This window comes from Sceloporus occidentalis, unplaced genomic scaffold (genome assembly GCF_023333645.1).
Source record: "Sceloporus occidentalis isolate IW3139 unplaced genomic scaffold, rSceOcc1.0.p SCAF_13, whole genome shotgun sequence".
Classification (NCBI taxonomy): domain Eukaryota; kingdom Metazoa; phylum Chordata; class Lepidosauria; order Squamata; family Phrynosomatidae; genus Sceloporus; species Sceloporus occidentalis.
Genome location: NW_028316993.1, coordinates 10,660,779 through 10,686,881, shown reverse-complemented (window position 1 = coordinate 10,686,881; position 26,103 = coordinate 10,660,779). Strand labels below are relative to the sequence as shown.

The 26,103-nt window shown below is 42.5% G+C and overlaps 2 protein-coding genes across 2 annotated transcripts; one reads left to right on the top strand and one right to left on the bottom strand.

Annotated features, from left to right (window-relative positions):
* The first annotated feature begins 45 nt into the window (after positions 1 to 45).
* Positions 46 to 15,711, top strand: LOC149304932 (protein THEMIS2-like). Its single transcript, XM_089479157.1, has 7 exons — positions 46 to 849; positions 4,017 to 4,149; positions 8,405 to 8,545; positions 9,932 to 10,159; positions 10,484 to 11,508; positions 12,988 to 13,141; positions 14,286 to 15,711. Exons 1-7 carry the CDS (start codon positions 46 to 48, stop codon positions 14,378 to 14,380), a joined length of 2,580 nt encoding a protein of 859 aa, XP_089335283.1. The 3' UTR covers positions 14,381 to 15,711.
* LOC149304931 (replication protein A 32 kDa subunit-like) lies at positions 15,674 to 25,169 on the bottom strand. Its single transcript, XM_089478759.1, has 9 exons — positions 25,070 to 25,169; positions 23,782 to 23,876; positions 22,824 to 22,925; positions 22,421 to 22,534; positions 21,958 to 22,032; positions 19,875 to 19,988; positions 19,281 to 19,391; positions 17,597 to 17,691; positions 15,674 to 16,055 (listed from the first exon to the last, which is right to left on the bottom strand). The coding sequence occupies exons 1-9, from the start codon at positions 25,083 to 25,085 to the stop codon at positions 15,971 to 15,973; spliced, it is 807 nt and encodes a 268-aa protein (XP_089334885.1). The 5' UTR covers positions 25,086 to 25,169; the 3' UTR covers positions 15,674 to 15,970.
* Positions 25,170 to 26,103: the final 934 nt, after the last annotated feature.

The window sequence follows — 26,103 nt, the reverse complement described above, 5'->3', positions numbered from 1 at the left end:
CTTCAGGTTGTTTCCAGCTTATGGTAGCCTTAAGGCAAAGCTACCATGGCGATTTCTGAGGCAGAGAGAGTGCGTCTCTCCCAAGATCACCAGTGGATTTCCATGGCCAAGCAAGGAGTTGAACCCTCATGGGAGGGGCAATCCCAGAAGGCCCAGTTCTTTTCCTGTCTTGCTGCTTGCAGGGCGTGGATCTTCATCATTCTTCAGGAACATCTCACCTTTTCCACTAAAACCTTACCACCTTCAATGGAGAGAACTTCAGCCTTGGACTCCCCACCCCAGCCACTCTCCCCGATTCTGGCCAGAGCGCGGCTGGCTTCTGACCTGGAGTCAACTGAGGTCAATGGAGCCTGGCCAGAGGAGGGCTTTCCCCTCTCAGAGCCAGAGGCTATGCGCCCCCGCCTGACTCATCTTGGGTTAGGGACTGTGGCGGCACCACTGAAGAGGTCACTGAGGAGAGAGGCTGGCACAGTGAGTACTGGGGGACCCTCTCCCTCCTCCCAGCAGGAATCCCACCTCTTCCCTGAGTGGGCTGCAGCCTTTAGGGCCTTTCTCACCCAGGAGGTCTCCCACCTCTATCTCCAGCCCTCCACCGGCACAGGGAGTTGTCAGGGGGGAGAGGAGGACCCAGAAGCCCCCTGGAGCCCAGTCGCCCTGTCCAAGGAAGGGGACCCAGGGAACCACCATCTCTCCCTCCACTCCACCGGTTCTGGGGGCCCCCAGAGGCAAGCTCTCCATACCACCGGCAAGGAGGCCCCTCCTCAAGAGGCCCCTCACCCTCCTCTCTCCCACTGGGTACAGAGCCCCCGTCGCTCCCCGCGTTGCGATTGGGCTTACTACCTGACCTGGGTAAAGAGACAAGTGGCTGTAATAACGTCTATCCTTCCTCCCAAAGAGGCAGCCAGAATGTCTGGCAATCCACATTTAAGTAGGCTACTCAAGGGGGTCACTAACCTGGCTCCCCCAACAAGGCATAGATTCCCATCTTGGGTTTTTCATACAGTGCTCAAAGCCCTAACCATCCCTTTGAGAGAGGCCTCCCTGAAGCACCTGTCATAGAAGGTACTCTTTCTAACTGCCATCACTTCAGCCCACAGAGTATCGGAGCTCAGCGCCCTTTCAGTTCGGGATGATCTCTGCATCTTCAGACCAGACTCAGTGCTCTTACGCACTGACCCAACAACTTTCATTCCAAAAATCAACCCTCCATTCTATACGTCGCATACCATCCTTCTACCATCCTTCTTTCCACACCCAACTAGGGAGCTGGAGAGAATCTGGCACACTCAACGTCCGAAGAGCAATCAAATGTATTTACATCAAGAGGACAAGACCATTCAGAGCCATGGAGGCCCTCTTTGTCTCCTACAGCCAGGCTAGGAAGGGAAGGAATGTCTCCTTCAACCCTGGCCCGATGGATCAGAGAGTGTATTGCGACCTGCTACAGGACTTTGGCCTTACCTCCACCAGACGGAGTGGTCGCACACTACCAGGAGCCCCGCCACCTCAGCAGCATGGGCCACCTGCTCTCCCCTGACAGAGATCTGTAAAGCTAAGACATGGAAGACACCATCTACGTTTGTCAGGCACTACAAGATAGACCTTCGGCAGGGGAGTGCTCCAACGCATGCTCCCGTCTTCCTCCTCTATGACACAGCACTCCCCCCAGACTAAGGGGGCTTTGGTAAATCCCAATTCTCAGGAGGATCTCACCTTCTCTGCTGGGAAAAAGAACGTTGGTTCTTACCTGATATACATCCATTTCCAACGGAGAAGGTTCGATCCTCCTCCCCACCCTAGATGCTGTCAGAGGGACACAGGATTGCACACTGCCTCTCCTGCTAAAACAACAACGCACAGATACAGAGTTGGTATAGATGCCTCCGGCCACAGCCTGCTGTTTCTTAAACTGGCTAACAAGTGGGCCTTCTGGGATTAGCTCTCCCATGAGGAGGCAGGGAGGTCCTTTTGTTATTTTAATTATGTCCCTGCCTCTAGGAGCTCATGGGAGGAGCAACTCAATTCTCAGGAGGATCAAACCTTCTCCGCTGGAAACGGACATATATCAGGTAAGAACCAATGTTCCTATTCTAACTCCACTGCCACTTTATTAACCAGCCTCTTGACCACAAAGTGACTCACAGATGCCCCACTCTCTCAAGTAACAAACATAGGGCCTGAACAGACAAGCCAAAATAAAGCTGCTTCGGGTCACTTTGGAGGTATATTGTTTAATTGATACATGCATCCTAAGAGGTCAGAAGCTGCGCCAAAACCACTCTCCTGTCCTAAGGACTGGAGCGCCTCTTTGGCACAGCTTCTGGCCTCTTAAGATGCATGTGTCACTTAAACAGCATACATCCAAAGAGACCTGAAGCAGCTTTATTTTGGCCTGTCTATCCAGGCCCATACTTACCCAAGTTTAAAAATTCACCTAGTCAAAGATTAGGCAAAGCTCTTCTTCTTCTCCCTGTGCAGAGACAAAGTGTCAGCATGGGTTTCTCAAAAACAAGTCATGCCACACTAATCTGATCTCTCTCTCAAAACCCTCAATCTCCCCCCCCCCTTAAATACTATTAAATAATGTAAGAATTAAAACATATTTAAAAATTAATACAAAAAACAATAGACCGTGGCTAAGGTGAGGTTGGAGTTCAGCAGTTAGATTTCTTCTAGTGGCCGGGGAACTATTCAGGGAAGGCCTGCTGGAAGAGATCCATCTTTATAGCTTTTTAAAAGCTGTTTATGGTGGTAATATGACAGATCTTGTCCGGCAGGCCATTCCACAATCTGGGTGCGACAGCTGAAAAAGTCCTTTGGGAGGTCGTGGACAGCTTTGTTTTATAAGGCTGTAACAAATTCCTCAGTGAGGATCTAAGCATGCAGGGAGGATTATATAGAAGGAGGTGGTCCTGAAGATAGGTTGGACTCAAGCCATTACTACTATGACAAGGCTATGCTCTTGGCTGTATTACCCATTGCTTGGACGACTTCCTCTTCACATGATAGCTCTCTTCCTTGGTCTGTAGCAACACTTTGAGAGCTTTCTAGGATCTGGCAGCTGAGACCCTACCTAAGGGTCCTGCTGTTGGGATGTGAATTGAGTTAAAATTAACAACAGCAGAGTCTTAGAGGTATGTTAACAAAAAGGTAGCTTTACTTAGCAGAGTCTTAAAACTGAAGCAAAACAGTACAAATGGCTTAGTACAAAAAAGGCAAAAATAAAGCATAGCATAGATTCTAATATAGCAGCATGTCAGTTCAGCATTACCAGTCCTGCAGCATGTAACCTCACAGAGAGCAAAGCCAGCCAGTATGGAGAGCATACAATTCCCTGTATGCTCCAACAGCATGGAAAGCAAACATTACCAATATGCTCTCAGAAACCCAGCAGACTTGCAAAGCAGTTGTAGTCTGCAGATTGGCTATGATAGCCACCTGGCCTAATGGGCCAATTGCTCTCTCATTTACTAATTGTAACCTTACCTTATTCTGGTTACACCTGCCATTTGCTACACCTTCATCCAGTCACAACTTACTGTGCTGAATTGCACATCCTGACACCTGCTACTTCCACCACATTAACCAGATCATCACTGTTGGTTAGCATCAGCTCTAATACCGGTATATCGATTGTCTATTCCACCTTTTGAACAATGAAATTAACAGCAAGGCAAGTGAGGAATTTGTTGTACCTGTGTTAAGAGTTCAGGTTCATCCTGCTTAATTTCCACAGTCTTTGCATTAGTATAGAGACATCTAAAATCAAGGGCCATTCCACCTATCTGCCTTTTTGGTCCTTATGCCATTTGCCTTTTCTCTGTATAACTGTCATCACTGACACAAAACCACTATAGTGAGTTGGCGCCTCTTGTGTCTGGCCTTTTTTCTCTTGCTCCATATTAAGCCCTAAACTATCTCTGGGGATATCATCAGCCTAGACAGATCACTTAAAAGGGGAAATGAAAGTCACAGCTGAACTTCCACAAAAGTAGTTCAACGGTCCCATGTTGCAGCTCAGCATTTCACAAGCACCATCTGTAACAAGAGTTATGGATTCTGTTGTTTCCTTCCAACGCTATATCTGTAATCTGGATGTCAATTCCCTGCCTAGAGTGGTGAAGATCTACTCAGGAGTCTACTTCCAAGGTAGGCACGAGTGATTGCTTCTTTCTTGCCAATGTCAAGTGGGAATGAAGATTAGTAATGGAACTTTAGGCTTGAGTTGTTTTATGAGATGTGACGATGGCTTCACAAAGTCCTTACAAAGCTGGAAACCACAACTTTAAAGGAAAGCTGTTACAATACGTTGGTGCTGCTCTGTGCAGCCAGTGCACATGATGGCCACTGTTGGGGTAGAGGGATGAACTGCTATGTTGCTAATAGAGAAAAAGTAGTGCTCACCAACACTATTCAGAGGGCACAATCATAAGTGGTTTTGAATGATACTATGGCCCCATACAGACAGGCCAAAATAAAGCTGCTTCAGGCCACTTTGGAGATATGCCATTTAAATGATTCATGTGTCCTAAGAGTCCGGAAGCTGCACCAAAGCTGTGCTCCAGTCCTTAGGACTGGATCATGGCTTTGGCGTGGCTTCTGGACTCTTCGGATGCATGCATCATTTAAATAGCATATCTCCAAAGTGGCCCAAAGCACCTTTATTTTGGCCTGTCTGTATGGGACCTATTCTACTCGGAACCATGATGAGTGGAAGGGAAGCTGCAACGGACAAGTTTAGTTGTTAGAGGAATTAAAGGAAGACACCCAAGATGGATACTGTAGGACATTTTGTTTGAAGGACCACATCTAGCACTTGAGAGCAATTGCAATGGAGTGGGTATGATATCGAATGCAAAGATAGAGTCTCCCTTTTCCAGAATTCCAAAATCTGAACTATTCCAAAATCATCCACATGGCTGGCTGAGATACTGACACCTTTGCTTTCTGATAGTTCAGGATACAGTGAGCCCTTGGTATTTGCCCCGGGTTTGGTTCCAGGACTCCTGTGGATACCAAAATATGTGGCTAATCAAGTCTCAATAAACATAATGTCACAGTAAAAGGATGTCTTTTATATAAAATGGCAAAATTAAAGTTTGTGAAGTCGAAGGCTTTCATCACTGGCATCCATAGTTTTTTGTGTGTGTTTTTCAGGCTATGGCCACGTAGCCTGAAAAAAAACAACACAAAAAACTATAAAATCAAAGTTTGCTTTTGAAATTTATATATTTTTGGAATATTTTCAATCCACGGATGGTTGAATCCATGGGTAAAAAAAAGCTATGGATATGGCAAGCCAACTGTAACAAACTTTGTTTCATGCACAAAATTGTTAAAAATGTTGTGTATAAAGCTACCTTCAGGCTATGTGTATAAGATATATATGAAACATAAAGGAATCTCATGTTTAGACGTGGGTCCCATCTCCAAGATATCTCACTATGTATATGCAGATATTCCTAAATCTGAAAAACTTAATTATCCAAAACTACAAATCCCATCATCATTTCCAAGCAACATGATTAATGCAGGACTAGATAAATGCTTGTTTGAAAATATTTTGAGTTAGTGGCATTTAACATTTTAAGCTGTATTGTTCTTAGAAGGGTAACTTAAATTTCATTTAATCTGTATCCTTTCATGTTCTGGTTTTCTCAACAGAAGTACTAGGATGTGGTTGTTGTTGTTGTGTGATTTCTAGTTGTTTCTGACAACCTTAAGGCCATAATCGTGGGGTTTTCTTGGCAACATTTGTCCAGGGGATGTTTGCCATTGCCCTCCCCTGAGTCCCTTCCCTTCCCTTTTCTTGAAGAGCTAGGAAATCTTAATTTTGGGTTGGCATTTGATGGCCAGGGTTATGTATGCAGAGGCGTACCCAAGGCATAGTAGCAAGAGTTTTAGGTACTAAATATATACTGGTGTTTTTAGTTCTCTCCTTTTGCCTTTGATCCTGCCTATCACTAGAATGTATACCCCTAAAAGGTTCTCTGCAACTGAATTTTACCTTGGATTGAAGCAGGTTCTTAACCGTTAACATAGGAAAAAAAATTCCTACCAATGCTAGAAATACACTATTACAGCATTCCCAATAAGTAGCTGTCCAACCTCCACTAAAAATCCTTAAGAAGGAAGGATCGGGCATCTTCTGAAGTAATTTGTTCTCTTGCATACCATCAGGGAGTTCACCATAACATTTTAACTCACTGGTTCTGGGCTCCTTAGAGCAACAGAAGACAAATGCATTTAATCTATGTGACAGATCATCAAAAATATGAAGATAACTCTCATAATTGCCTTTTATATAATTTTCCCCAGGCTAAACATATGTCATTTCTGGTTTTAACTTGCTCGCACCATTTTACGGTATCCACTCCTGTAAGCATTTCTTTCAGCATATGTCAGAAGATGGAGGGAAGCTATAAAGCAGAAGTAAGGCTGGAGGAAATCAGATTTCATATCACAGAGGTTTTAGACACTGAAAATGGGTGGTGTTTCAGCAAGCGGCCTAGGAGGGTAAAAATAGGATGTTCCCTTGCTGTGTTAAAGGCTGCAGGAGACCGAAACTGCCAGAATTTTTAAGATGAGGTAACACAGGAATTTGCTGCCTTGCAGGCCTGATGGAGTTTCTCTTTCCTTCTCTAGTCAGCAGAAAACAGAGGGTAAGCATTGAAATGGTTCAAAACAGAAGACACAGCCAACATGGAGAATGCTAAGCCATGTTGTAGGGAGTCATTAGGCAGAGGTGGTTGTCTCATACATTAGATAGTGGCTTGTGGGAAGAGTGGAGGACCATGTGTCACGATCTGCACACCTCTCATTAGTTTACTTCTTTCAGAGCCAGGAAAGTTATTTTAGAGATGAATGGGTACTGTGGGCCATTGGGATCTGCTGGGATTTGGTCCCAGGACATCCCGTGGATACCAAAATTAATGGATACTCACGTCCTATTAAATACAATGGCATAGCAAAATGACATCCCTTATATAAAATGGCAAAGTCAAGGTATGCTTTTTAGAAACATTTTCAAGCTGTGGATGGTTGAATTCGTGGATGAAGAATTTCTGGATATGCAGGACTGTCTGTATTCCAAAGTCATCTGTTATTGAGGAAAAGAGATTGCACCTCAACATTAGGAGGAACTTCCTGGCAGTAAGGGCTGTTCGACAGTGGAACAAACTCCTTCCTTGAGTCTCCTTCCTTTGAGGTCTTTAAACAGAGGCTGGATGGCCATCTGTCGGGGATGCTTTGATTGAGAGTTCCTGCATGGCAGAATGGGGTTGGACTGGATGGCGCTTGCGGTCTCTTCCAACTCTAGGATTCTATGATTCTATGGTAGGATGATAGCCCTGGAACTTGTAGCGTGGGTTTCTGTTACTAAGAGAAAGGCAGGATATAAATTTTAAAAAATAAATCATCTGAGTTGACAATAGTCGCCCTACTCTGGACACACTCCAGCTTTTCAAAGTCCTTTATGAATTGTGGTGCCCAGAATTGGACACAGTATTCTAGGTGAGGCTTGACCAAAGCAGAATAGAGTGGCACTATTACTTCCCTTGATCTAGACACTATACTTTTATTGATGCAGCCTAGAATCGCGTTGGCCTTTTTAGCTGCCGCATCGCACTGTTGACTCATGTTCAACTTGTGGTCTACTTGGACTCCTAGATCCCTTTCACACGTATTCTTGTTCAGCCAGGTGTCCCTAATCCTATATCTGTGCATTTCATATTTCCACCCTAAATGCAGTGTCATTATTCATAAGAAAACTGGTCTCTTCCAACTCTGTGATTTTGTGATTAGAGTCATAGAATCGTAGAGTTGGAAGAGACCACAAAGGCCATCCAGTCCAACTCCCTGCCATGCAGGAAATCTGTTAGGGTACCTGTTTATATATTGGTGAAGAGGAGAAAATTATACTGTTAGGCTGCAAGTCTTACTTACTTGGGTGTATGTTTCACTGCACTTAATGCACCCTCCCTCCGGCTGTCCCAGTTTGGCAGAGATAGTCCTGATCTGTCATCCTGCTTTTTCAAGTCTCAATTTCTCCTTCCTCCTCCAACTTTCCACCTTTGTACTCAGCTTATTTCTGCTGCTCCTTGTACACATAGCCTGAAGGTAATTTTATACATAATATTTTAAATAGTTTTGTGCATGAAACAAAGTTTGTGTACACTGAACTATCCAAAAGCAAAGATACCACTATCTCAGCCACCCATGAAAAAGGTTTTGAATTTTGGAGTATTTCAGATTTCTGAATTCTGGGTAAGTGAGGCTCAACCTGTATAAAAGGGGAAACTAATTATGTATGTATCTATCTATGTATGTATGTATGTATATATGTATATAATGTAATTATTTATCTTTTAACCAAGAAAATGATTAGAATCTTGATTTTCCGTAGGGTCTGTCTATGAACTCTCAGGCAGTGAGTGTTGTTTATCAACTGGTGATCTGATGAAAATTGTGGATATTCAGCTTCAGCATGTCAATTGCAAAAGCGTGGAACATGGACACACTTTTGAGCTCCCACTGAGTTTTAAAGGTATTTGTACATTCCATGTGTAATGAACTGCTGTGACACTGGGTCCTAGGTAACCCAGTTTTAGACACAACGGTAAAGGTAAACACAATGTTAAAACTGACCCCTGCTTTCTTTATTATTTCCAAATAAAAACACAAGGCCTCTGATTTGGATTGGAATTACTCCACACTTACAGAGGTAATTGATACCTTTACCTTCACAATTTCTTATGGAAGAAGAGGATTTACCCTACCCACCTCCTTACATATATGGCCTGGGTCACAATTAGGATCCTGTGCACTTACTCAGAAATAAAGGATTCTGCATAACATATTACATACAGTAGACCCTTGTTATACACTGGGGTTTGGTTCCAAGATCCCCCATGGATAACAAAATCCGTGTATGCTCAAGTCCCATTAAATATAATGACATAGCAAAATGGTGTCCCTTATAAAAAATGGAAAATCAAGGTTTGATATTTGAAATGTATACTTTTTTTGAACATTTTCAAACCATAGATGCTTGAATCCGTGTATAAAAAAATCTGTGTATAAGGGCTGACTGTATTTCAAGAACAGTTGAACCTTGATTTCACAGATTTAACTATCAGGGATTTGATTATTTTTAAGCTTGCCATCAATAATTAAATGGAATCCCCAATAGCTTTATTATATTTATAAATCTACATTGAATCACAAAAGAGCTCACTGCCATGCAGTAATACTCCAGACATATGGCCATACAGCCTCTGTTTAAAACTGCCAAAGAAGGAGACTATGGCCCCATACAGACAGGCCAAAATAAAGCTGCTTCGGGTCACATTGGAGGTATGCTGTTTAAATGACGCATGCATCCTAAGAGTACAGAAGCCGCGCCAAAGCCATGATCCAGTCCTAAGGACTAGAGCATAGCTTTGGCACAGCTTCTGGACTCTTAGTACACATGCATCATTGAAACAGCATATCTCCAAAGCGACCCAAAGCAGCTTTATTTTGGCCTGTCTCTATGGAGCCTACAATACTCTTCTGGTAAGTATGTTTCACCGTCCAACAGCTTTTGCCATAAGGGTTTTTTCCCCAATGTTTAGGTGGACTCTCTTTTCCTATAATTTGAATCAATTGCTCTGGGTCCTACTAACTGGAGCAACAATTAGGTACCACTTATACATACTTTAAAAAAACCCGAAAATTTTTTAGTAGGCCAAGATTAATTAGATCTTATAGTATAGAGTGGGAAACCAATATTTTAATAAACTCTGTAAAGTTTTCTGATGGTTTGCATTCCATGTATCAGTGTTTTTCAATGCAATTCACCTTGAAAGTCCTAGTGCAGTTTCTCAACATGTAGGTTCGGAAAATAAAATTTAAATATGAACTCTATGCTTTTGCAAACCCTGTCCTTCAGGTCTTTTTCAGCCTAGCCAAGAGCCATGTAGAAACAAGAAGAAATCTTTCTCCTCAAAACTCTCATTCTCCAAGGCCAAAACATCTGACAACCATCACCAACAGCTTTACACGCTCCAGGAAGTCTTGCAGTCAGCAGCCATTCGGTGGAGCAGACTGAAGTGTGCTGAAATTGGCAGCGGAGAGTTTGAGCTGTATCCTGTGTATGAAGTTGAAGCAATAATGCACTGTAAGTATATAGCTTCCCCATCCTCATACTAAGTGAATGGATGGAAATTGCATGGCCCTCCAGACGTTTGACTGTAACTCTCATCAGCTCTAGCCATCATGCTTGGAGTTGTAGTCCACTTGAAGAACCACAGTTTGTCCACACCTGCTTTGGGTTCTTTCTTTCTTTCTTTCTTTTTTCAGGCATGCATTTTTAGACTCTAGTACTTGTCCCTTTTTTATTTTCAAGATGTCTGATAATAAGAGGTGCCTGCCTTACTTCACAAAATGAGTGGGCCAGCCTTGCCTTAGACATTCCTTCTCAATACAGTGCTTTTTCTTCCAGTTAGAAACAACATTGTGAAGATTAGCTCCATGCTGGATGTTGAAGTGATTGATATCACAGAAGAGTCACAGCAAATCCACTTCATCAAACCACTGATGCTGAGTGAAGTCTTGATGATGGACAAAGTGTTGCCAGTGGAGGCTGAGATCCTTGCGACTCCAGAATGTCCACCTGTCTTCCAGAGTGACTGGATTTCCAACCTATATAAGGGCAGTAGGATTTACATTCACAACCAAGTGTCATCGTGGAAGATTCTGGCCACAGCCTGGAAGAGCAAGGCCCATGCAGGCCGTTTCCTCATCTCTAGCACCTATAAAGGCCGTTTTCGGCGATGTCCACGCAAATTCTCCTCTACTTCAGAGTTGGCCCTTGCTTTAGCCACAACTGAGAAATTGCAAGTAGTGGTCACAAAGGACTATGAAAGCAATGATGATGATTTCCCCTTGTTCAGCGTAGGGGATCGGCTAGAGTTGCACAGCCTTGCGCGGGCCAGCAGTACTTCAATGATGGACACGTTGGTGTGCTACAGGGACAATGGAGATGAAGACAGAGAGCAAATACAGGTGCCTCTGTTTTTGGAAGCTGGCTTTGTGGAAAACGTTCGTGACAGTAGAAAATACACACTTCCTGAGGCAATTGAACACCTCCACCTGCCTTGCCAGGTGAAGGTTGTTGCCAGTGAAAATGCTCTTGATCCTCTAAGCAGCTTCTCTGTTCTTACCCTGGAGGCCCAGATCAAAGAGCCTTTTCTCACAGTCAGCCTGGCAAACAAGCCAGACCTTACCTTTGAGATTCCACCCAAGTGGCTGGACATCTCTCTCTTCTTCACTGGTGGCCCAGTGAAGCCCACGACTCCAAACAGCACTTCCAATGTAGAAGAGCTGACTGAGACCTTTTATTATGAACTGTTAAAGCAGTTGCCCAGCAATGAACCACCTCCAAGACCCCCTAAGCGAAAGGACTGCACACTCGATAAGTGTTCCCAGAACAGCACAGAAGGGAAGAAGATTGAAGAGACCTCCGAGGTATGTCATGGGAATAGGGCAAAGTGGAGAAAGTGGTGCAGCTGCCAGATATATGAACACAAACCAGGAATATTAACAGAGTGGATGATTCATTGATTAAAAATTTATATCCCAACCTATATCTGAGGACCTCTGAGTACAATTTTTAAAAAAGACAAAAAATATATTAATTTTTTTACTTAAGGAGTTGGCAATTTAAGATCAGTTGAAATAATTTAAAATGCCAGTGATAGCGCATGTGCAAATTGGATAACATAATTTAAGCCCCAAAGGGTTTAATAAAATGCAATATTTTCACTTGATGCTGGAATGACAGCATCATTAGCCCCAGATGGACCTCATGGGGGGGCTATTCCATAATAGCATGCCACAGCAGAGAAGGACCATGTCCTACCACAATGTATTGCCTCCACCAATGAAATACAGAGAAAAGCACCTGGTTAACTGTACAAGGTTTAATAGAGATTGCAGTGGTTGTAACTGTTCAACAATCTAATCGTACCCAAATTTAGCTCCCCAGAGGGTGCTGGCATTGCTCTGGTTAAAGGCCTAGAATGTATTATGGAAGGATTCAAATAGCAGGCCATAGCGCCTGAGCTATAACATTGAAGAGTGTGCTGGTTTTGAATGGTTGCACTTGGTATTAAATCATTTTCAGTATAATAAAGCTCTTTCTGAAATTGTAGGAGAACCTATATTCCGCATGTCAGTGGGAACAAAGTAAACTGAAATCAGAGAGGGCACTGCAGGCAAATATTGTCACCTTGTTTTTTCATTTGTTGCAACTTTTCAATATCTTTTTACAATTGCATTTGCTTCCCACACCATGAACCAGAAACATGATTTGAATAGTTTGCATTATGCTTATTCCTATATTTACATGGCTGGGTTAAATCCAATTGTGTGCACATATTCAACACATGGGCTCACTCTAATTCTTGACTTGGTCTAACACAGATATTCAATGTGTTGAATATATGAATACATATATTCAACACATGGGTTTGCTCTAATTCTTTGATATCAGCTATGCATACCCTTTTAAGATGAGGTCAATTTTTGCTTTAAGAATCTTTCTTGTTTCTAGCTTCCTACTTGTTGGCCAATGTCTAGATCTTTGTCTCTGAGTGATTTGCTGTGCATCAACATGGACATTTTATGCTCAGTTATTTAATAACAGCAGCAACAAAATGCTGTTGTCTCACTAAATATGCTGTGCTGAAATGAATGAGCTAGCAAGGAAGGGACTATGTGTGAAAACTGTGGAGGTCCATTCAATTCTGGTACTCACAAAAAAATTCTAAGCTCAGAATTATTAAGCTCCAATTGTATGTATATCATGGGTTTTGGAAACATCATCAAATCAAAACAGAGCATACGTCCACCCATCACTGCTTGAAGAACATAAGATACCAACAGCATATTCAAATGTTTTGTCATCACAATAAATTAACCTGTGGTTCTATTTTCCTGTACCAGTTCAGTATATGTCAAGACTCTGCAAAACATCCATTCTGCAAACCAAAGCAAAGAAGTATAGACCACCTTCCCCAGACCAATTCAAATCAGTACATCACTGAATACAGACCTCAAAGATCCCAGAAGCCTGCCAAACCCTGCGAACAAGTTACAGGTATGATCAGATTCACTCCTTATGGGTAATCTTCTTACTGAGCAAGTAGATTAGAAACACTCAACATATCAAAACAGCCACATTATAACTTAAAGGCAAAGATCAAAAGGAGGGGGGAGGGATCACAACTCAGAAATAGATCACATACTTTGCATACTTCAGCAGCCACACATGAAAGTCAGGTAGCTGGTGATGTGGTGAGAATTTTTCAAAAGCAAACTGGATGGCCTTCTTTTGGGAGTGCTTTGTGTTTTCCTGCAAGGCAAGGGGTTGGACTAAACTACAAATCTCAATTCCATAGGGTGGCACTAAAGCACTTAAAGTGGTATCAAACTGCATTTCTACAGCGTAGGTGACACTAAATGTGTGAACAAGTTCCTGCAGCTGGTTTATCCACAGAAACTGAAGTTTTAGTATGTATTCCCTTTAATAGCAACAACCATCTCCCCAGTGAGTCTTGCTTCTGCAGTCTCACTCTGTATTCTCTCCCATCCCCTTCCAAATCACCAGCAGGCTATTTAAGCCAGGGATTTTTTTCTATGGCGATTCCTATTTGTGAAACTGCCCTAGAGGAAACACACCTGTCACTAAAGGAGTTTATAAGTCAGGCCCAAGCAGAATTAAGAACCAGTACAGACTGGTGGTTTGCGCCGGCCCAGGGCCAAAAGTAAGGCTTGGTAGAGCGGAGCATCTGCACACTTCCAAGTCCTAACGCATACCACATGCGCCATCTTGGTGCACCGCCGTTTACATGGGGCACACCTTTACGGCGTTGCTAATGCGTGGCACACAAACAGCACCACACACAGGGAGCATCATGAGGGCGCGAAGCAACCCTTATGTAGCACCGGCAAAAGAAGCTCCCTTTCAGAGCTTCTTTTCCCGACGGGTTGGGGATGTGATGTCCAGTTGCCGCATCCCCAACCCTGGACATCCAGGGGTGGCACAGTACTTTTAGGCTAGCTGTACAGCCCCTAAGAGCATTTTTCATTCTTGATAATTCGGTGCTCTGCTATGGTTCTGCAGCATTTTTTCTTGTTGCTGCATTATATTGTTTAACTACTTGTTTAGGTTTTTGAAGTTCAGTTTTTACTGCTGTACACTTTGTGTATCCCAATCTTAAATAAATTATTTTCATGCATAGCTTTTGTAGATGATTCTGATCATGTGTATGAAGACGTTAACGAAGAGGTGAAAGGAATTGATCATCAAATGGGAGCAGCTGCTATAAAACACTGAAACACTCGTCTACAAAGCACCAATGTTTTCAGAACACCATGGATTAGGAAACTGTCATATCCTTTACATTTTTATGCTTTACTTTGAAATTAGGATTTCTTCCAGAATTATGGGTCCTGGAATCAATAAAATAAGGGTTTGAAATAAACTAGAGACAACCATAAAGAACACAGTACACAGGTCTCAATAGGACAAAACAGTGAAGGATCCTTGGTTAATGTGATATCAGAATCTGTGATAAATGTCACATTCCTGGCTGAAGTGCTACAATGAATGAAAATGAAAGTATGGAATTAGATTAATCTGCAGTTCTAACCAAGCCCCTCATCATTTATTTTTAGCAAATATGGGCCCGAACAGACAGACCAAAATAAAGCTGCTTCGGGTCACTTTGAAGGTATGCTGTTTAAATGACACACACATTGTAAGAGGCTAGAAGTTGTGCTAAAGCTGCACTCCAGTCCTTAGGGCTGAAGCGTGGCTTTGGCATGGCTTTTGGCCTCTTGGGACCATGCATTTGAACAGCATACCTCCAAAGTTACCAAAGCAGCTTTATTTTGGCTTGTCTGTTCGGGGCCCAAGGTAGGTATTTCAAAATATGTCTTCTGCCTGTGTCAAAACTATAAGGATTAATTGTATGTGTACTGTATCTTAGTCACAGCTCACTTTTAACAGTTATATTAACATAAATATATTCCCTGGTAGTCTCAATGGGCCAAAACAGATGGCTTTGGGGTATGGCATTTATACATGGCACGCTCCCAAGTCACCTGGAAGCCGCACAGGCAATTACACGCCAACCAGCTTCAAGGCGACTCAGGGGCATGGCATTTAGATGCCCCTGAGCCAACGAAAAGCCAGCTCCAACAGCCAAGGGGCGGCTTTTCTCTGCCCCAAATAGCAGCAGATTTTTCCACTCCTATTTTGGGTAGAAGTTGGCCAGACTGGGGTAGCAGTTGGCGCAACCCCCACCCAGCTTTCTCCAGGGCAGCATCAAGCCACCCTTTTAGGACCATCTGTTTAAGCCCCATATCTGCATAAAAAATTACTGATGAAGAGCAAAGCCTATCTATCCCACAGCTTACATGGCATTTATAAGAATCAATTAAAAAGTGATTAAGAGCAAGCAGACCTGTTCTTTATAATAAAAATCATGTTATATGAGAATTAAAGACAGCAGCAGACACTGAAACTATGCAGTTGTGTCACAGCTGTAACCATGGAGACTATGCCACACACCCTTGGCTATGTAAATTGCATGATATGACCTCTTGCAAAGGAAAAGAAAACAAATGCAAAATCAGAAAATAGCTTTATTTGAGGTATGGGAAGTTACTTGAAATATGGCCATTGTGCATTCAAAGTATTATTTAAAAAATAATTCTAAGCATTTTTCTAGGATTACTCTACTTAAGAGAAGTCAGGTAAAGTTGAAATATAGTTCTAAAGTGTTGTCAACAAATGAACTTCTTCTAATCTAGATAGAATCCACTTGGTCCACAAGCATGACCTTCAGAAATACTATCAAACCTGGTGCAACTATCATGATCATAGCCCAAGAAACAACTATGATTATGACTGAACTAGGCCTTAATCGGCATCTGTCGATTTAAAGTGCTCATCATCAATTGTGGAATAGATATGTCCCTCGCTGCTAAGAAACTCAACAGCTTTCCTGGATGGAAGAAAGGAAAAAAGAAAATATTAGTTTACCATATAATACAGTTGTCTTTTGCATTTGCCTTACTCCCTTTCTTCAAAGACAAGACATTATCTTCAGTAGGAATGAAGCTGAACTGAAGAAAAAGAAGAACTGCCAAACCATCTAATACTCAAGGTCTAAAAAGGTTATTTTAAACAAGCTAGCTCTGAATTCCATTGCAGTTCTGATTACATGTATTACTGTATACACTCGACTACATATCACCGCCATGTATACATGTCTAGTAATTTATCGTGGCATCAGAGCCTGTCTGGCAGAGAAGGTTAAGTGTCTCCCAAAATTACAGTTCCCAGATTTCCTAGCATTGATCCAGAGCACTTAAAGCGGCCTCAAACTGGATTATTTCTGCAGTGTGTTTTGGACCTATATTCCTCACTTTCCACAAAGAAAATGGAATAAGATATACCGTATATACTCGACTATAAGTCAAGGGAAAGTTCTGGGGCCAAAATTATGGATTTTTGAGGGTAAAACTTAGGCACATACAATGAAGGATGTAAAGGATGAAGTAAAGAAAAACAATTCCAAAGAATTTACAAAATTCCAGCAGTATTTGTTAGTATATGTTAGTGCATATACTGAAACCTGGATGGATGAGAGAGTAGAAGGGGGTCAGTGCTTCTAGGGCAAATTAAACTCTTGCCTTTCATCATCATCATATATATTGTTTGTTATTGCTTTGTGTGTATATCTGCGTAACACCATGAGATGTTTGATGGCTCTTTTATGGCTGTATTTAAAAATAATAAACAATAGATGAATTGTTTAATCACGGAATTCCTCTACTTACACCTTGCAAGCATTTTCAAAAACTAAATTCATGGGTTAGGAGATTTTTGGGGGAGCCTGTTGGTCAGCTTTTACAGAAACCCATGAATAATGTAGTTATTTTGACTCCTTTGGCATTTTTATTTCCTGATTTTGCTAGAGGGGAAATGTTTGTATGTAACAGATTCCTTTTGAATCCTTTTTTAAAAAATCAGCCTATTATTATTATTATTATTATTATTATTATTATTAAATATAAAGAGACAGAGCGATACAGAAGTTGGGGTACTATTTGATGCCAAAAGATACCTATAGTCCATTTAAGTCAGGATGGTGGGGGCAGGATCGAAATCGTGTAGGATGCATGTAGCTTGCTAAGACCTCATCTCAGAAACATCCGTGGGGTACAAATGCATATTTGGAGAAGGGCTGTTTGACACCACAAACAGCCTTACAGAAATGCTTTCCAGTCACTTCCAGCTTTAGGAAAAGGGTCGATGCGGCCAACCAAGATCCACATGTGATAAGTCTTTGGCTAGAAATAAAAACTTACCTTGTCAGTTAGTACTGGGCCACTTTTCAAATTCAAAAAGAAATCAGTATCACTTTATTTCAGTGAGTATAGCACAATGTAAAGAAAAACTATTTCCTGCATATCTGTTGGATCAAACTAATTACACAGGCAGTTTTACTGTTAGGAGCCCCAGCTACCTCTATGTACGTACTTCAGTGTTGGCAGATTCATACTATGCAACTGGGACTTCAGATCTTGAAGGCTTATGCCTTCTGTCGTTGTGCAGCTTTTAATCAAATTCAGGATCTTGAAAAGCAGAAATTCAAACAGGGTTATTCAAACAGAAATAGCAGGAATATTGGTTTTCATATATTTCACAATTGTTTTGTGAAATATGCATAGCAGAAGAAGAATTATTCCATTCATTTCACAATGATAGGATGCATTAGGATGAACAAACTAAGATTCTAAAACTAAGCTCTGCAAAAACTGTTTTCAGTTTTCAACTCTCACAAAATGGAAGTTTACACAATGACTAAAAAACATGCAATATTTTAAAATACATCATAGGCTTCTTATCATATAACAGTTCAACATTACTAAGAAAGAGAGCATCCAACAAAGAAGTGTCCAAAATAATCCAACTTGTATTTTTAAAAATAATTTTGTAGAATACAAGATTTTGATAAACTGATCTACGAATTATTACATACAAACTGCACTTGATTTAATATAAAGGGCAAAACCAGCAAGAAGTGCATTGATCTAAGTATCAGCCTACAATAAACTAAGAGCAAACAAAATCTTTATCTTTTGTTACTCTATTCTACTATAGTTTAGTACATTCTGTGCTAGAATACCTTCCATAAAAAAAGAAATGGAATCAGTGACTCAGTCAAATGGCAAGGGATATATCAGGCAGAATGCAGGACCATCACTCTTGATCTCTTTCTACTGGGATACTTCACAGAAGCTACCATAGTCCCCATGATTTCTCTTTTCTCCTGGGTAGCACAGCTTTCATAGGAGCCAGAGAGAGCTCCTTTTACAAGAGCCTAGGCTGAGTCAGGAGTTGTCTATGTACCTTTACTGACTGAATGAAACTGCTTACAATTTTGTTTTAGGATCTTATCGCATAGCTTAATAATCACTTTTACCTCTACCCAGCTTAATCCAGGCTGCATCTTGATCTTAATGGAAGGTTTTTGCCACCGAATCTGCCACCCAAATACATCCCGAATGCATCCCTGCTTCAAGGAGCGCTCCCTGCAGCTCTTTTCACTCCAGGAGTTTTCTAGCTTAAGAAAATGGCTCTCAGAACACTCCTGGAAGCAGGGATGCACCCGGGATGTATTCGGGCAGATTTGGTGGCAAAAACCTTCCAATAAGATCAGGATGCAGCCTGAATTAAAATTATTAAGCCATGTGATAAGCTCCTTAGTTTTACCCATGGAGAAACTTCCAGTTTTTTAAAAAACAAGTTAGACAGATTTCAAGGAGATGCACAGGTGTGCCATATCTAGAACACTGCTTTAGAATTTTGTGCTTATTACAATTAGGACCAGTCTGTGCAATAAATTTCACAAGCACAAGTAACTGTACACAGGAAAGTAACTGGTATAAAGCAGGTAGAATAGTGCCTACCTGTCTTTTTAGTTTCATGTAAAGAGAACAGATTCAGTCAGGAGTTTCCAACTTAATAGATTTATAAAATGCATGCAACTTAAATAGTGACTTGCTCAGGACTGCACTGATTCTGAGTATCTTCCTTCCTTGGGAAGAACAATTGGATTCAGGTCTCAGTATAAAAGGCATCAGGAGTGACCCATCTCAGACACAACAACTGTGGAAAGAACATAAAGCAGGATATCCTGTCTGTTTCAAGAAATGCCTACCTGGCTCTGATGTGGGGTAAGCCCACCCACTGACATGGCATCACTTCCTCCATAGCTTGGCATGCTGCCCATCCCTGTCATACCAAGTGACTGTGGCGTCTTCATGGAAGACTAAAATACAGAAAGAGAAATAAACGTTAACTATATAATCCTGTTTTCTGTTGTGTGTCTTCAAGTCATTTTCGACTTATGACGACCCTAAAGCAAACCTATCATGGGGCTTTCTTGGCAACATTTAATCAGAGGAGGTTTGCCATTGCCTTCCCCTTGAGTTGAGAATGTGTGCCTTGTCCATGGTCAACCAATGGGTTTTATGGGTGAGCTGAGAATCAAACCTCATCTCCAGACTCACAGTCCAACACACCACACTGGCTCTCTCTCTCTATATATATATAATCCTGCACATGTAGAAATAAGATTTAGCACTGAAGGAGAACAACTACAAGTTTTTAGATTAATCTGTTGGAGTTTGGTTGTTTCACTGAATTAGATCCAAGTTAATTAGACCGGCACAGACTCTCTTGTTAAAGCTCTAATCTTCGCTATTATTTGCCCTCAAAGAAGGGTTGGTATGTGCCTTATTTTTACACATACCATGTTGCTTTTTCTGTGCATCATGTGTGCATTGACAACTTCAAGCATATGCATAGTGAACTCATTCATATCTTCCAGCGGCATGATCTTGAATGCAACAAGGCTCTTTTTGTTCTGTCAGAAAGGAAACAGAGCATAAGTAAGTGAATATTGCCTCTACATACGCTTTTCAAAATGAGTTCTAAACATTAACATCAATAAAAGGGGAAAACGTTTTCAAGATATGACTCATCCCTACTAATTTCATAAGCTTTAAAACAACAACAACTATGGCTGAGACCTTAGATGACAGCTACATAAGTGTCCACATGCGGAATTATGGTTCAATTGTACTACACAAACTTTGTGTTAAATGGCAGTGTTCTGCAACTAACTAAGCGAATTGAATGCCCAACTAATGCACACCTGTACATTAGGGTATTTATACATATAACTCTTCTACAACCTTGAGGTGAATGTGGACATTCGACAAAAATGTCCAACCGCTACCGTAGAGGAACTCGCACTTGCCATCAATCACGCACATCACCTTCACTCCACTCACAGCTTCCTTTTTGAAATGCAATACTTCAGCATTGTGACTTTGACTCAAATATACTGCCAATTTTCAATATCCTTTTGCACCCAATAATTCGTTTTATCCTTTGAACCTCCTAATTTCATTCTAAAAGAAATATAATGAATCTGAAAAATGTGCTTTCTATAAAAGCTGCATTTCTTCTTTAACCCTCATTTGACAATTTCTCCAAATATACATATTACCAGTTTTGTCTTTTCTAATAAATAACCTGCAGAACCATCTCATAAAAGTTCCTTATTGCCACAAAGAGGCTGTATAGACCGCCATCAAAGGCCAGCATAGGGGTGGAGTAGGGGCTGCATGCCCCGAATCTGTCCCCATGCCAGCGTGATACCACATGTCCCACCACATGCCTGAATGGCGGCAGTGCTCCTCTGGCACTGTATCCAGATGAGGCAGCACCAAAGGAGCACAGAAGCCGTGGCGCGAGCAGCTATTGTGCCCTTTCCATGGCACAGAAAGGAGCCACTTTTTGCAGCTCCTTTTTGCACTGCAGAAAGGCAACATCAGGACCGCAGCCCTGATCTGGCAAAGAAAGAGGTGGCTACAGGCCGCCCCTTCGGGTGGTCTGTACAACACCGAAGTTAGCTATTTTCCAATTCTTGGGATGCGGAATATGATTACTGCATTAGTCTTCATTACCGCATCTAATCATTCACAGCTTAACTTTAATCAAATAATATTCTTCAAACATAAGAATGATCAGTTCTGTATTATATTTTATCTGCTATCATATTTAGGCTATCCAAGATAATATGGAAGGATTTTCTACCTCAGGTCATTTTCTAAATTGTATTTTTCATGGAATCAAAGAGTTGGAAGAGACCACAAGGGCCATCCAGTTCAACTCCCTGCCATACAGGAACTCACAATTAAAGCACCCCCGACAGATGACCATCCAGCCTCTGTTTAAAGACCTAAAAAGAAGGAGACTCCACCACACTCCGAGGAAGTGTGTTCCACTGTCAAACAGATCTCACTGTCGGGAGGTTCCTGTTAATCTTGAGGCGAAATCTCTTCTGTAGTTTGCATCCATTGTTACATGTCCTATTCTCTGGAGATGCAGCAAACTAGCTTGTTCCATCCTAAATATGACATCTCTTCAAATATTTCAAATATGTGAAAGCGATCTAGGAGCCCAAATAGATTGCAAGTTGAAGATGAGTCAACAGTGCAATGCGGCAGCTAAAAAGGCCAATGCGATTTTAGGCTGCATCAATAGATGTATAGTATCTAGATCAAGGGAAGTAATAGTGCCACTCTATTCTGCTTTGGTCAGGCCCCACCTGGAATACTGTGTCCAGTTCTGGGCACCACAATTCAAAAAGGATGTTGAGAAACTGGAGCGTGTCCAAAGGAGGGAGACTAAAATGGTGAAGGGTCTGGAAACCATGCCCTGTGGGAAGAAAGGTTGGTAAAAGAGATGGAAAATCCTGTGTTCAGCCAAAGGGCTGAATAAACGACAGCTCTCTTTCTCAAATCCCTCAGTTCTGTGACCCTTACCTGAAAAGATCGCAGATGACCAGCTACTTTCACGTATGTCCCAGGTGGCACCACAATGTTTTCACTGCCTTCTTCCTTTAAGAAAAGGGCGGGGAAGGATACTGTAATAGTTTTGTTGTGTTTAGCAATAAGTGCTTTAATTATGTCTCCATGTAAGCCTTCAGAACATATGAGTTAAATAATGTGAACCATTCTTTCTCATTTATTTCTAACTAAGACCTTGGAAAGGCTACTTACTTTCTCAGAATCCTTCATACAGTACATCTATCAGTAGTTGTAATACTGGTCTGGAAGTTTTATTCCAAAACCTAACTTGTCAAGTTTAAAATACACTGATGATAGTGGCCCAGTAAGATTCATGATCAAGCGCATATTTGAACTTCCCCAGCCCTACTCATGTATTCTAAGCAATACATCACACAGGTTCTTTTCATTCATCATGTAAACATCAACAAATACTTACATCTGTGTCAACCCATTGTCTCACATCCATTGGGCCTGCAGTCATATCATCTACTTTATACAGAATGTTTGTTGGCGCCTTTTCAGCTTGTCTGATTATACCCACGATGGTGACCTTCAAGTAAACAACAGATACAACCATTTACTGACACAGCCTTTAATTTCAGACTGGACTGAAAGACTAGCAACAACTGAAAATCATTTTAAAACTCCAACCTTCTACATATTATCTATTAGCCACAAATTAATCCACTCTGAATATAGGTCTTATGCCAGAAATAAAATTCCTGATGTAAGCAATACTTTTGTAAACCCATCCAAAAAGCCGTTGCAATAATAAAGAGACTTCCACAGACCAAATCAATCCACATTCTGTAGATGGATGGAGGGAATAGAATACTTACCTGTGAAAGTTCAACTTCTCGGACTCTGAAAACATCATCCGCTTGTTCTGCAGAAAGTAACTGAGACACTGTACAAGGAACAATATTCTGCGATCTTGACCTCTGCAATGAGGAAACGTAAAAATTCTAAATCCTGACTTACTCTTTCAATTTTTAATTCAGGTTGAAGATATAAGGAGAGGAAAAATTACACAAAAGTAGGAAAAGCACAGTATTCTAATTAATAGAATCACTAGTCCAGTGATGGCGAACCTATGGCATGCATGCCAGAGGTGGCACTCAGAGCCCTCTCTATGGGCACATGTGCCGTCGCCCCAGCTCAGAGTTTGCCAGAGTTTGTTACTAGAAAGCCAGAGGGACATGGCACTTTGCAATAAATATGTGGGTTCTGGGTTGCAGTTTGGCACTCAGCCTCTAAAAGGTTCACCATCACTGAACTAGTCAAATGACCCATGCAAATTTTTTTAACTACACCTGTAAAGAATTCCTGAAACAAGAACCACAGACAAACCATAACCATTTGAATTATGCCACTCTTCTTTCTTGGTGAATGAGGCTCTTTTAGGAGAGCTGACATATACATATATATACATGTACATGCATGTGAATGCATATATTATACACACACACACACAGACATATATATAATCAGCTTTCAGAAAGCAAAGGACTGGAATGCAGCTTTGGTGTAGCTTCCAGACTCTTTGGAAGCATGCATCATTGAAACACCATACTTCCAAAGTGGCCTCAAGCAGCTTTATTTTGGTCTGTCTGTGTAGGGCCATAGTCACTGGAATAGTATAATCATATTATTCTGCTGAAAGATTTTTTTTTGTCTCAGCAACTTTCACATCATCCTATAAGACCACTTACAGATACCAAGACAACACAGAAGATGACCTTAATTCTCATTCCAAGAACTACAGGAAGCCCTAGCTTTTTCAGGCAAACTACATACCGGTTTTCTTTCGCCTTGCGTTGCCGAAGGTGATGCAAATCCTCCAGGTGACTGTGTATATCCTCCTCCTCCGCCATATGCACTGTCATACCCACCTAGAAATGAAGAGACGACAGAGAAATAACAAAACAGCAAAGCTATTCTCATACTATTCTGTCTCTTGAGATTCAGAATAGGAAGCAAATTGGGAATAGGCCTGGAACAAAGCAGAATAGGTTCAATCAACAGTAGCTCCTACTTGTGGCAGCTGGTGGGTGGGAATGGGAAAGATGTCCCATGGCCACCTGCTGCATCAGCGTTTGAGCAAAATGACATGAAAGCCTTCGACTTCACATTAAAAAGAAAGGTTTACACAACTGAAACAATTTCCAAAGAAATTAAACTGTGTTGCAAGGCTTTAGCGAAACCAGTTGGGCCCCAGAAGCTGTTGTGAAAACCACATTTCCACTCGGTGCCTGAGAAACGGCAATGCTGGGGCCCCTTGGCCTTTGGGGCGAGGGGGGTCCATGGCTGGGTGCCACAGCAGAGAAGAAGGCCCTCTAGAGCTCAGAGGAGGGACCCCAGTGGGCCTTTGGAGGGGCAGTCCTTCAAGCAGCGCCTTTTAAATGTCACCCCAGCTCCTTGAGCTCAGGCATATTCAACGAAGCATCCATCACTTGTGAAGCCGAAGGCTTTCATGGCCGGCATCCATAGTTTATTGTGGGCTTACTGTGCCCATGTTCTAGAAGAGCTCCTTCCTGACGTTGCGCAGCATCTGTGGCAATGGGCATCTTCAGATTTGCCGTTTTTGTCGTGTGCCTCTATTTCTGACTCACGCCAACCTTAAGGCAAACCTATCAGGGCTCTCCTGGCACGCTTCTTCACAGAGGGTTGGCCATTGCCATCCTGAGGCTGGGAGCATGTGGCTTTCCATCCCAAGGCCACTCAATGGGTTTTTAGGCTTGAGCTGCCATTGAACCCTGTACTAGGATCCAGTCAGCCGTCTCCCTGGACACAGCGTCGTCTTCAAGGGCAGCCCCACACACAGTGCATTGTAGTAGTCCCATGATTCCCAAACTGTGGTCCTCTGGGTGTTTTGTACTTCAGTTCCCAGAAGCGCCAACCTTCTTGGCCAAGGGCCTGGAATTCTGGGAGTTGAAGTCCAGAACACCTGAAGGGCCAGAGCTGGAGGGTAGCATCCCAGAGCCACCAAGAAGCCCTCTTGAGGGGGACTACAACTCCCATCATCCCTCGCCCGCAGCACAGCCAAGGTGGGAGCAGCCCTGGCGCCCCTTGACCGCTCCCTCACCGTGACTGGACCACATTCCGCGCAGCGAACGGGAGCCGAGAGCCACGGAACACAGCGCGCGAATACTGCCCGCCAGGAAAACGGCAGAGGCTCCGCCCACCCGCGCATGCGCGCTCCGCCCTCAGCGGCCCGCCTCTCCGCCTGGTCAAGGCGCGCGCAAAGCCAGCGCTCCGATAGGCCAGCCGATGGCCCCGCCCCCCGCGCCAACCACCAATGAGGAAGAAGAGGAGGGAGGAGGGGCGTTCGGAAGTGGAGAGAGAAAGAAAAAGAGAGGGAAGGAGCCTAGAGCGGCACCTTTACGAGGCCAACTTCCTCCCGGAAACACTTCTCATTCTCGCGATATTTATAAAAAGATGCGAGACTTGGGCAAAATCAAGAGAGCCTTGTATTTGTATTCAGTTTTTGTCGACTGCGAATTAACCTGGGCTGCGTCCACACTGCAGAAATAATGGCTGCCCTGTGGCTGTGGAATTCTGGGAATTGTATTAGGGCTTACACAATAAGCAAATGAGATACAACCACAGTGTGTTTCGTTATGGCCAGATCAAACATCTCCTGGAAGGAGCACAGTGGCAAACTAGCTTACACTCCTCTTCACTGTAGTTCTGTGAGGTGTGCATTGAGCTTTCTCTGTCAGGGAATTATGGCGCCACAACAAAATACAAGGCTGGAACAGGCTGGCTGTCGGAGCCCCGAAAAGCAGTGTCATGCCGCCCCTTTGGGCCGGTCTGTTTTGGCCCACAGTTCCAGAATTCCATAGCATTGAGCTATTGGAAACCATGAGGCCCTATGAGGAACGCCTTAGGGAGCTGGGCATGTTCATCCTGGAGAAGAGAAGGTTAAGAGGTGATATGATAGCCCTGTTTAAGTATTTGAAGGGGTGTCATATTGAGGAAGGAGCAAGCTTGTTTTCTGCTGCTCCAGAGAACAGGACACAATGGAGCAATGGATGCAAGCTCCAGGAAAAGAGATTCCAGCTCAACATTAGGAGGAACTTCTGACAGTGAGGGCTGTTCGACACTCAAAGTGTAGTC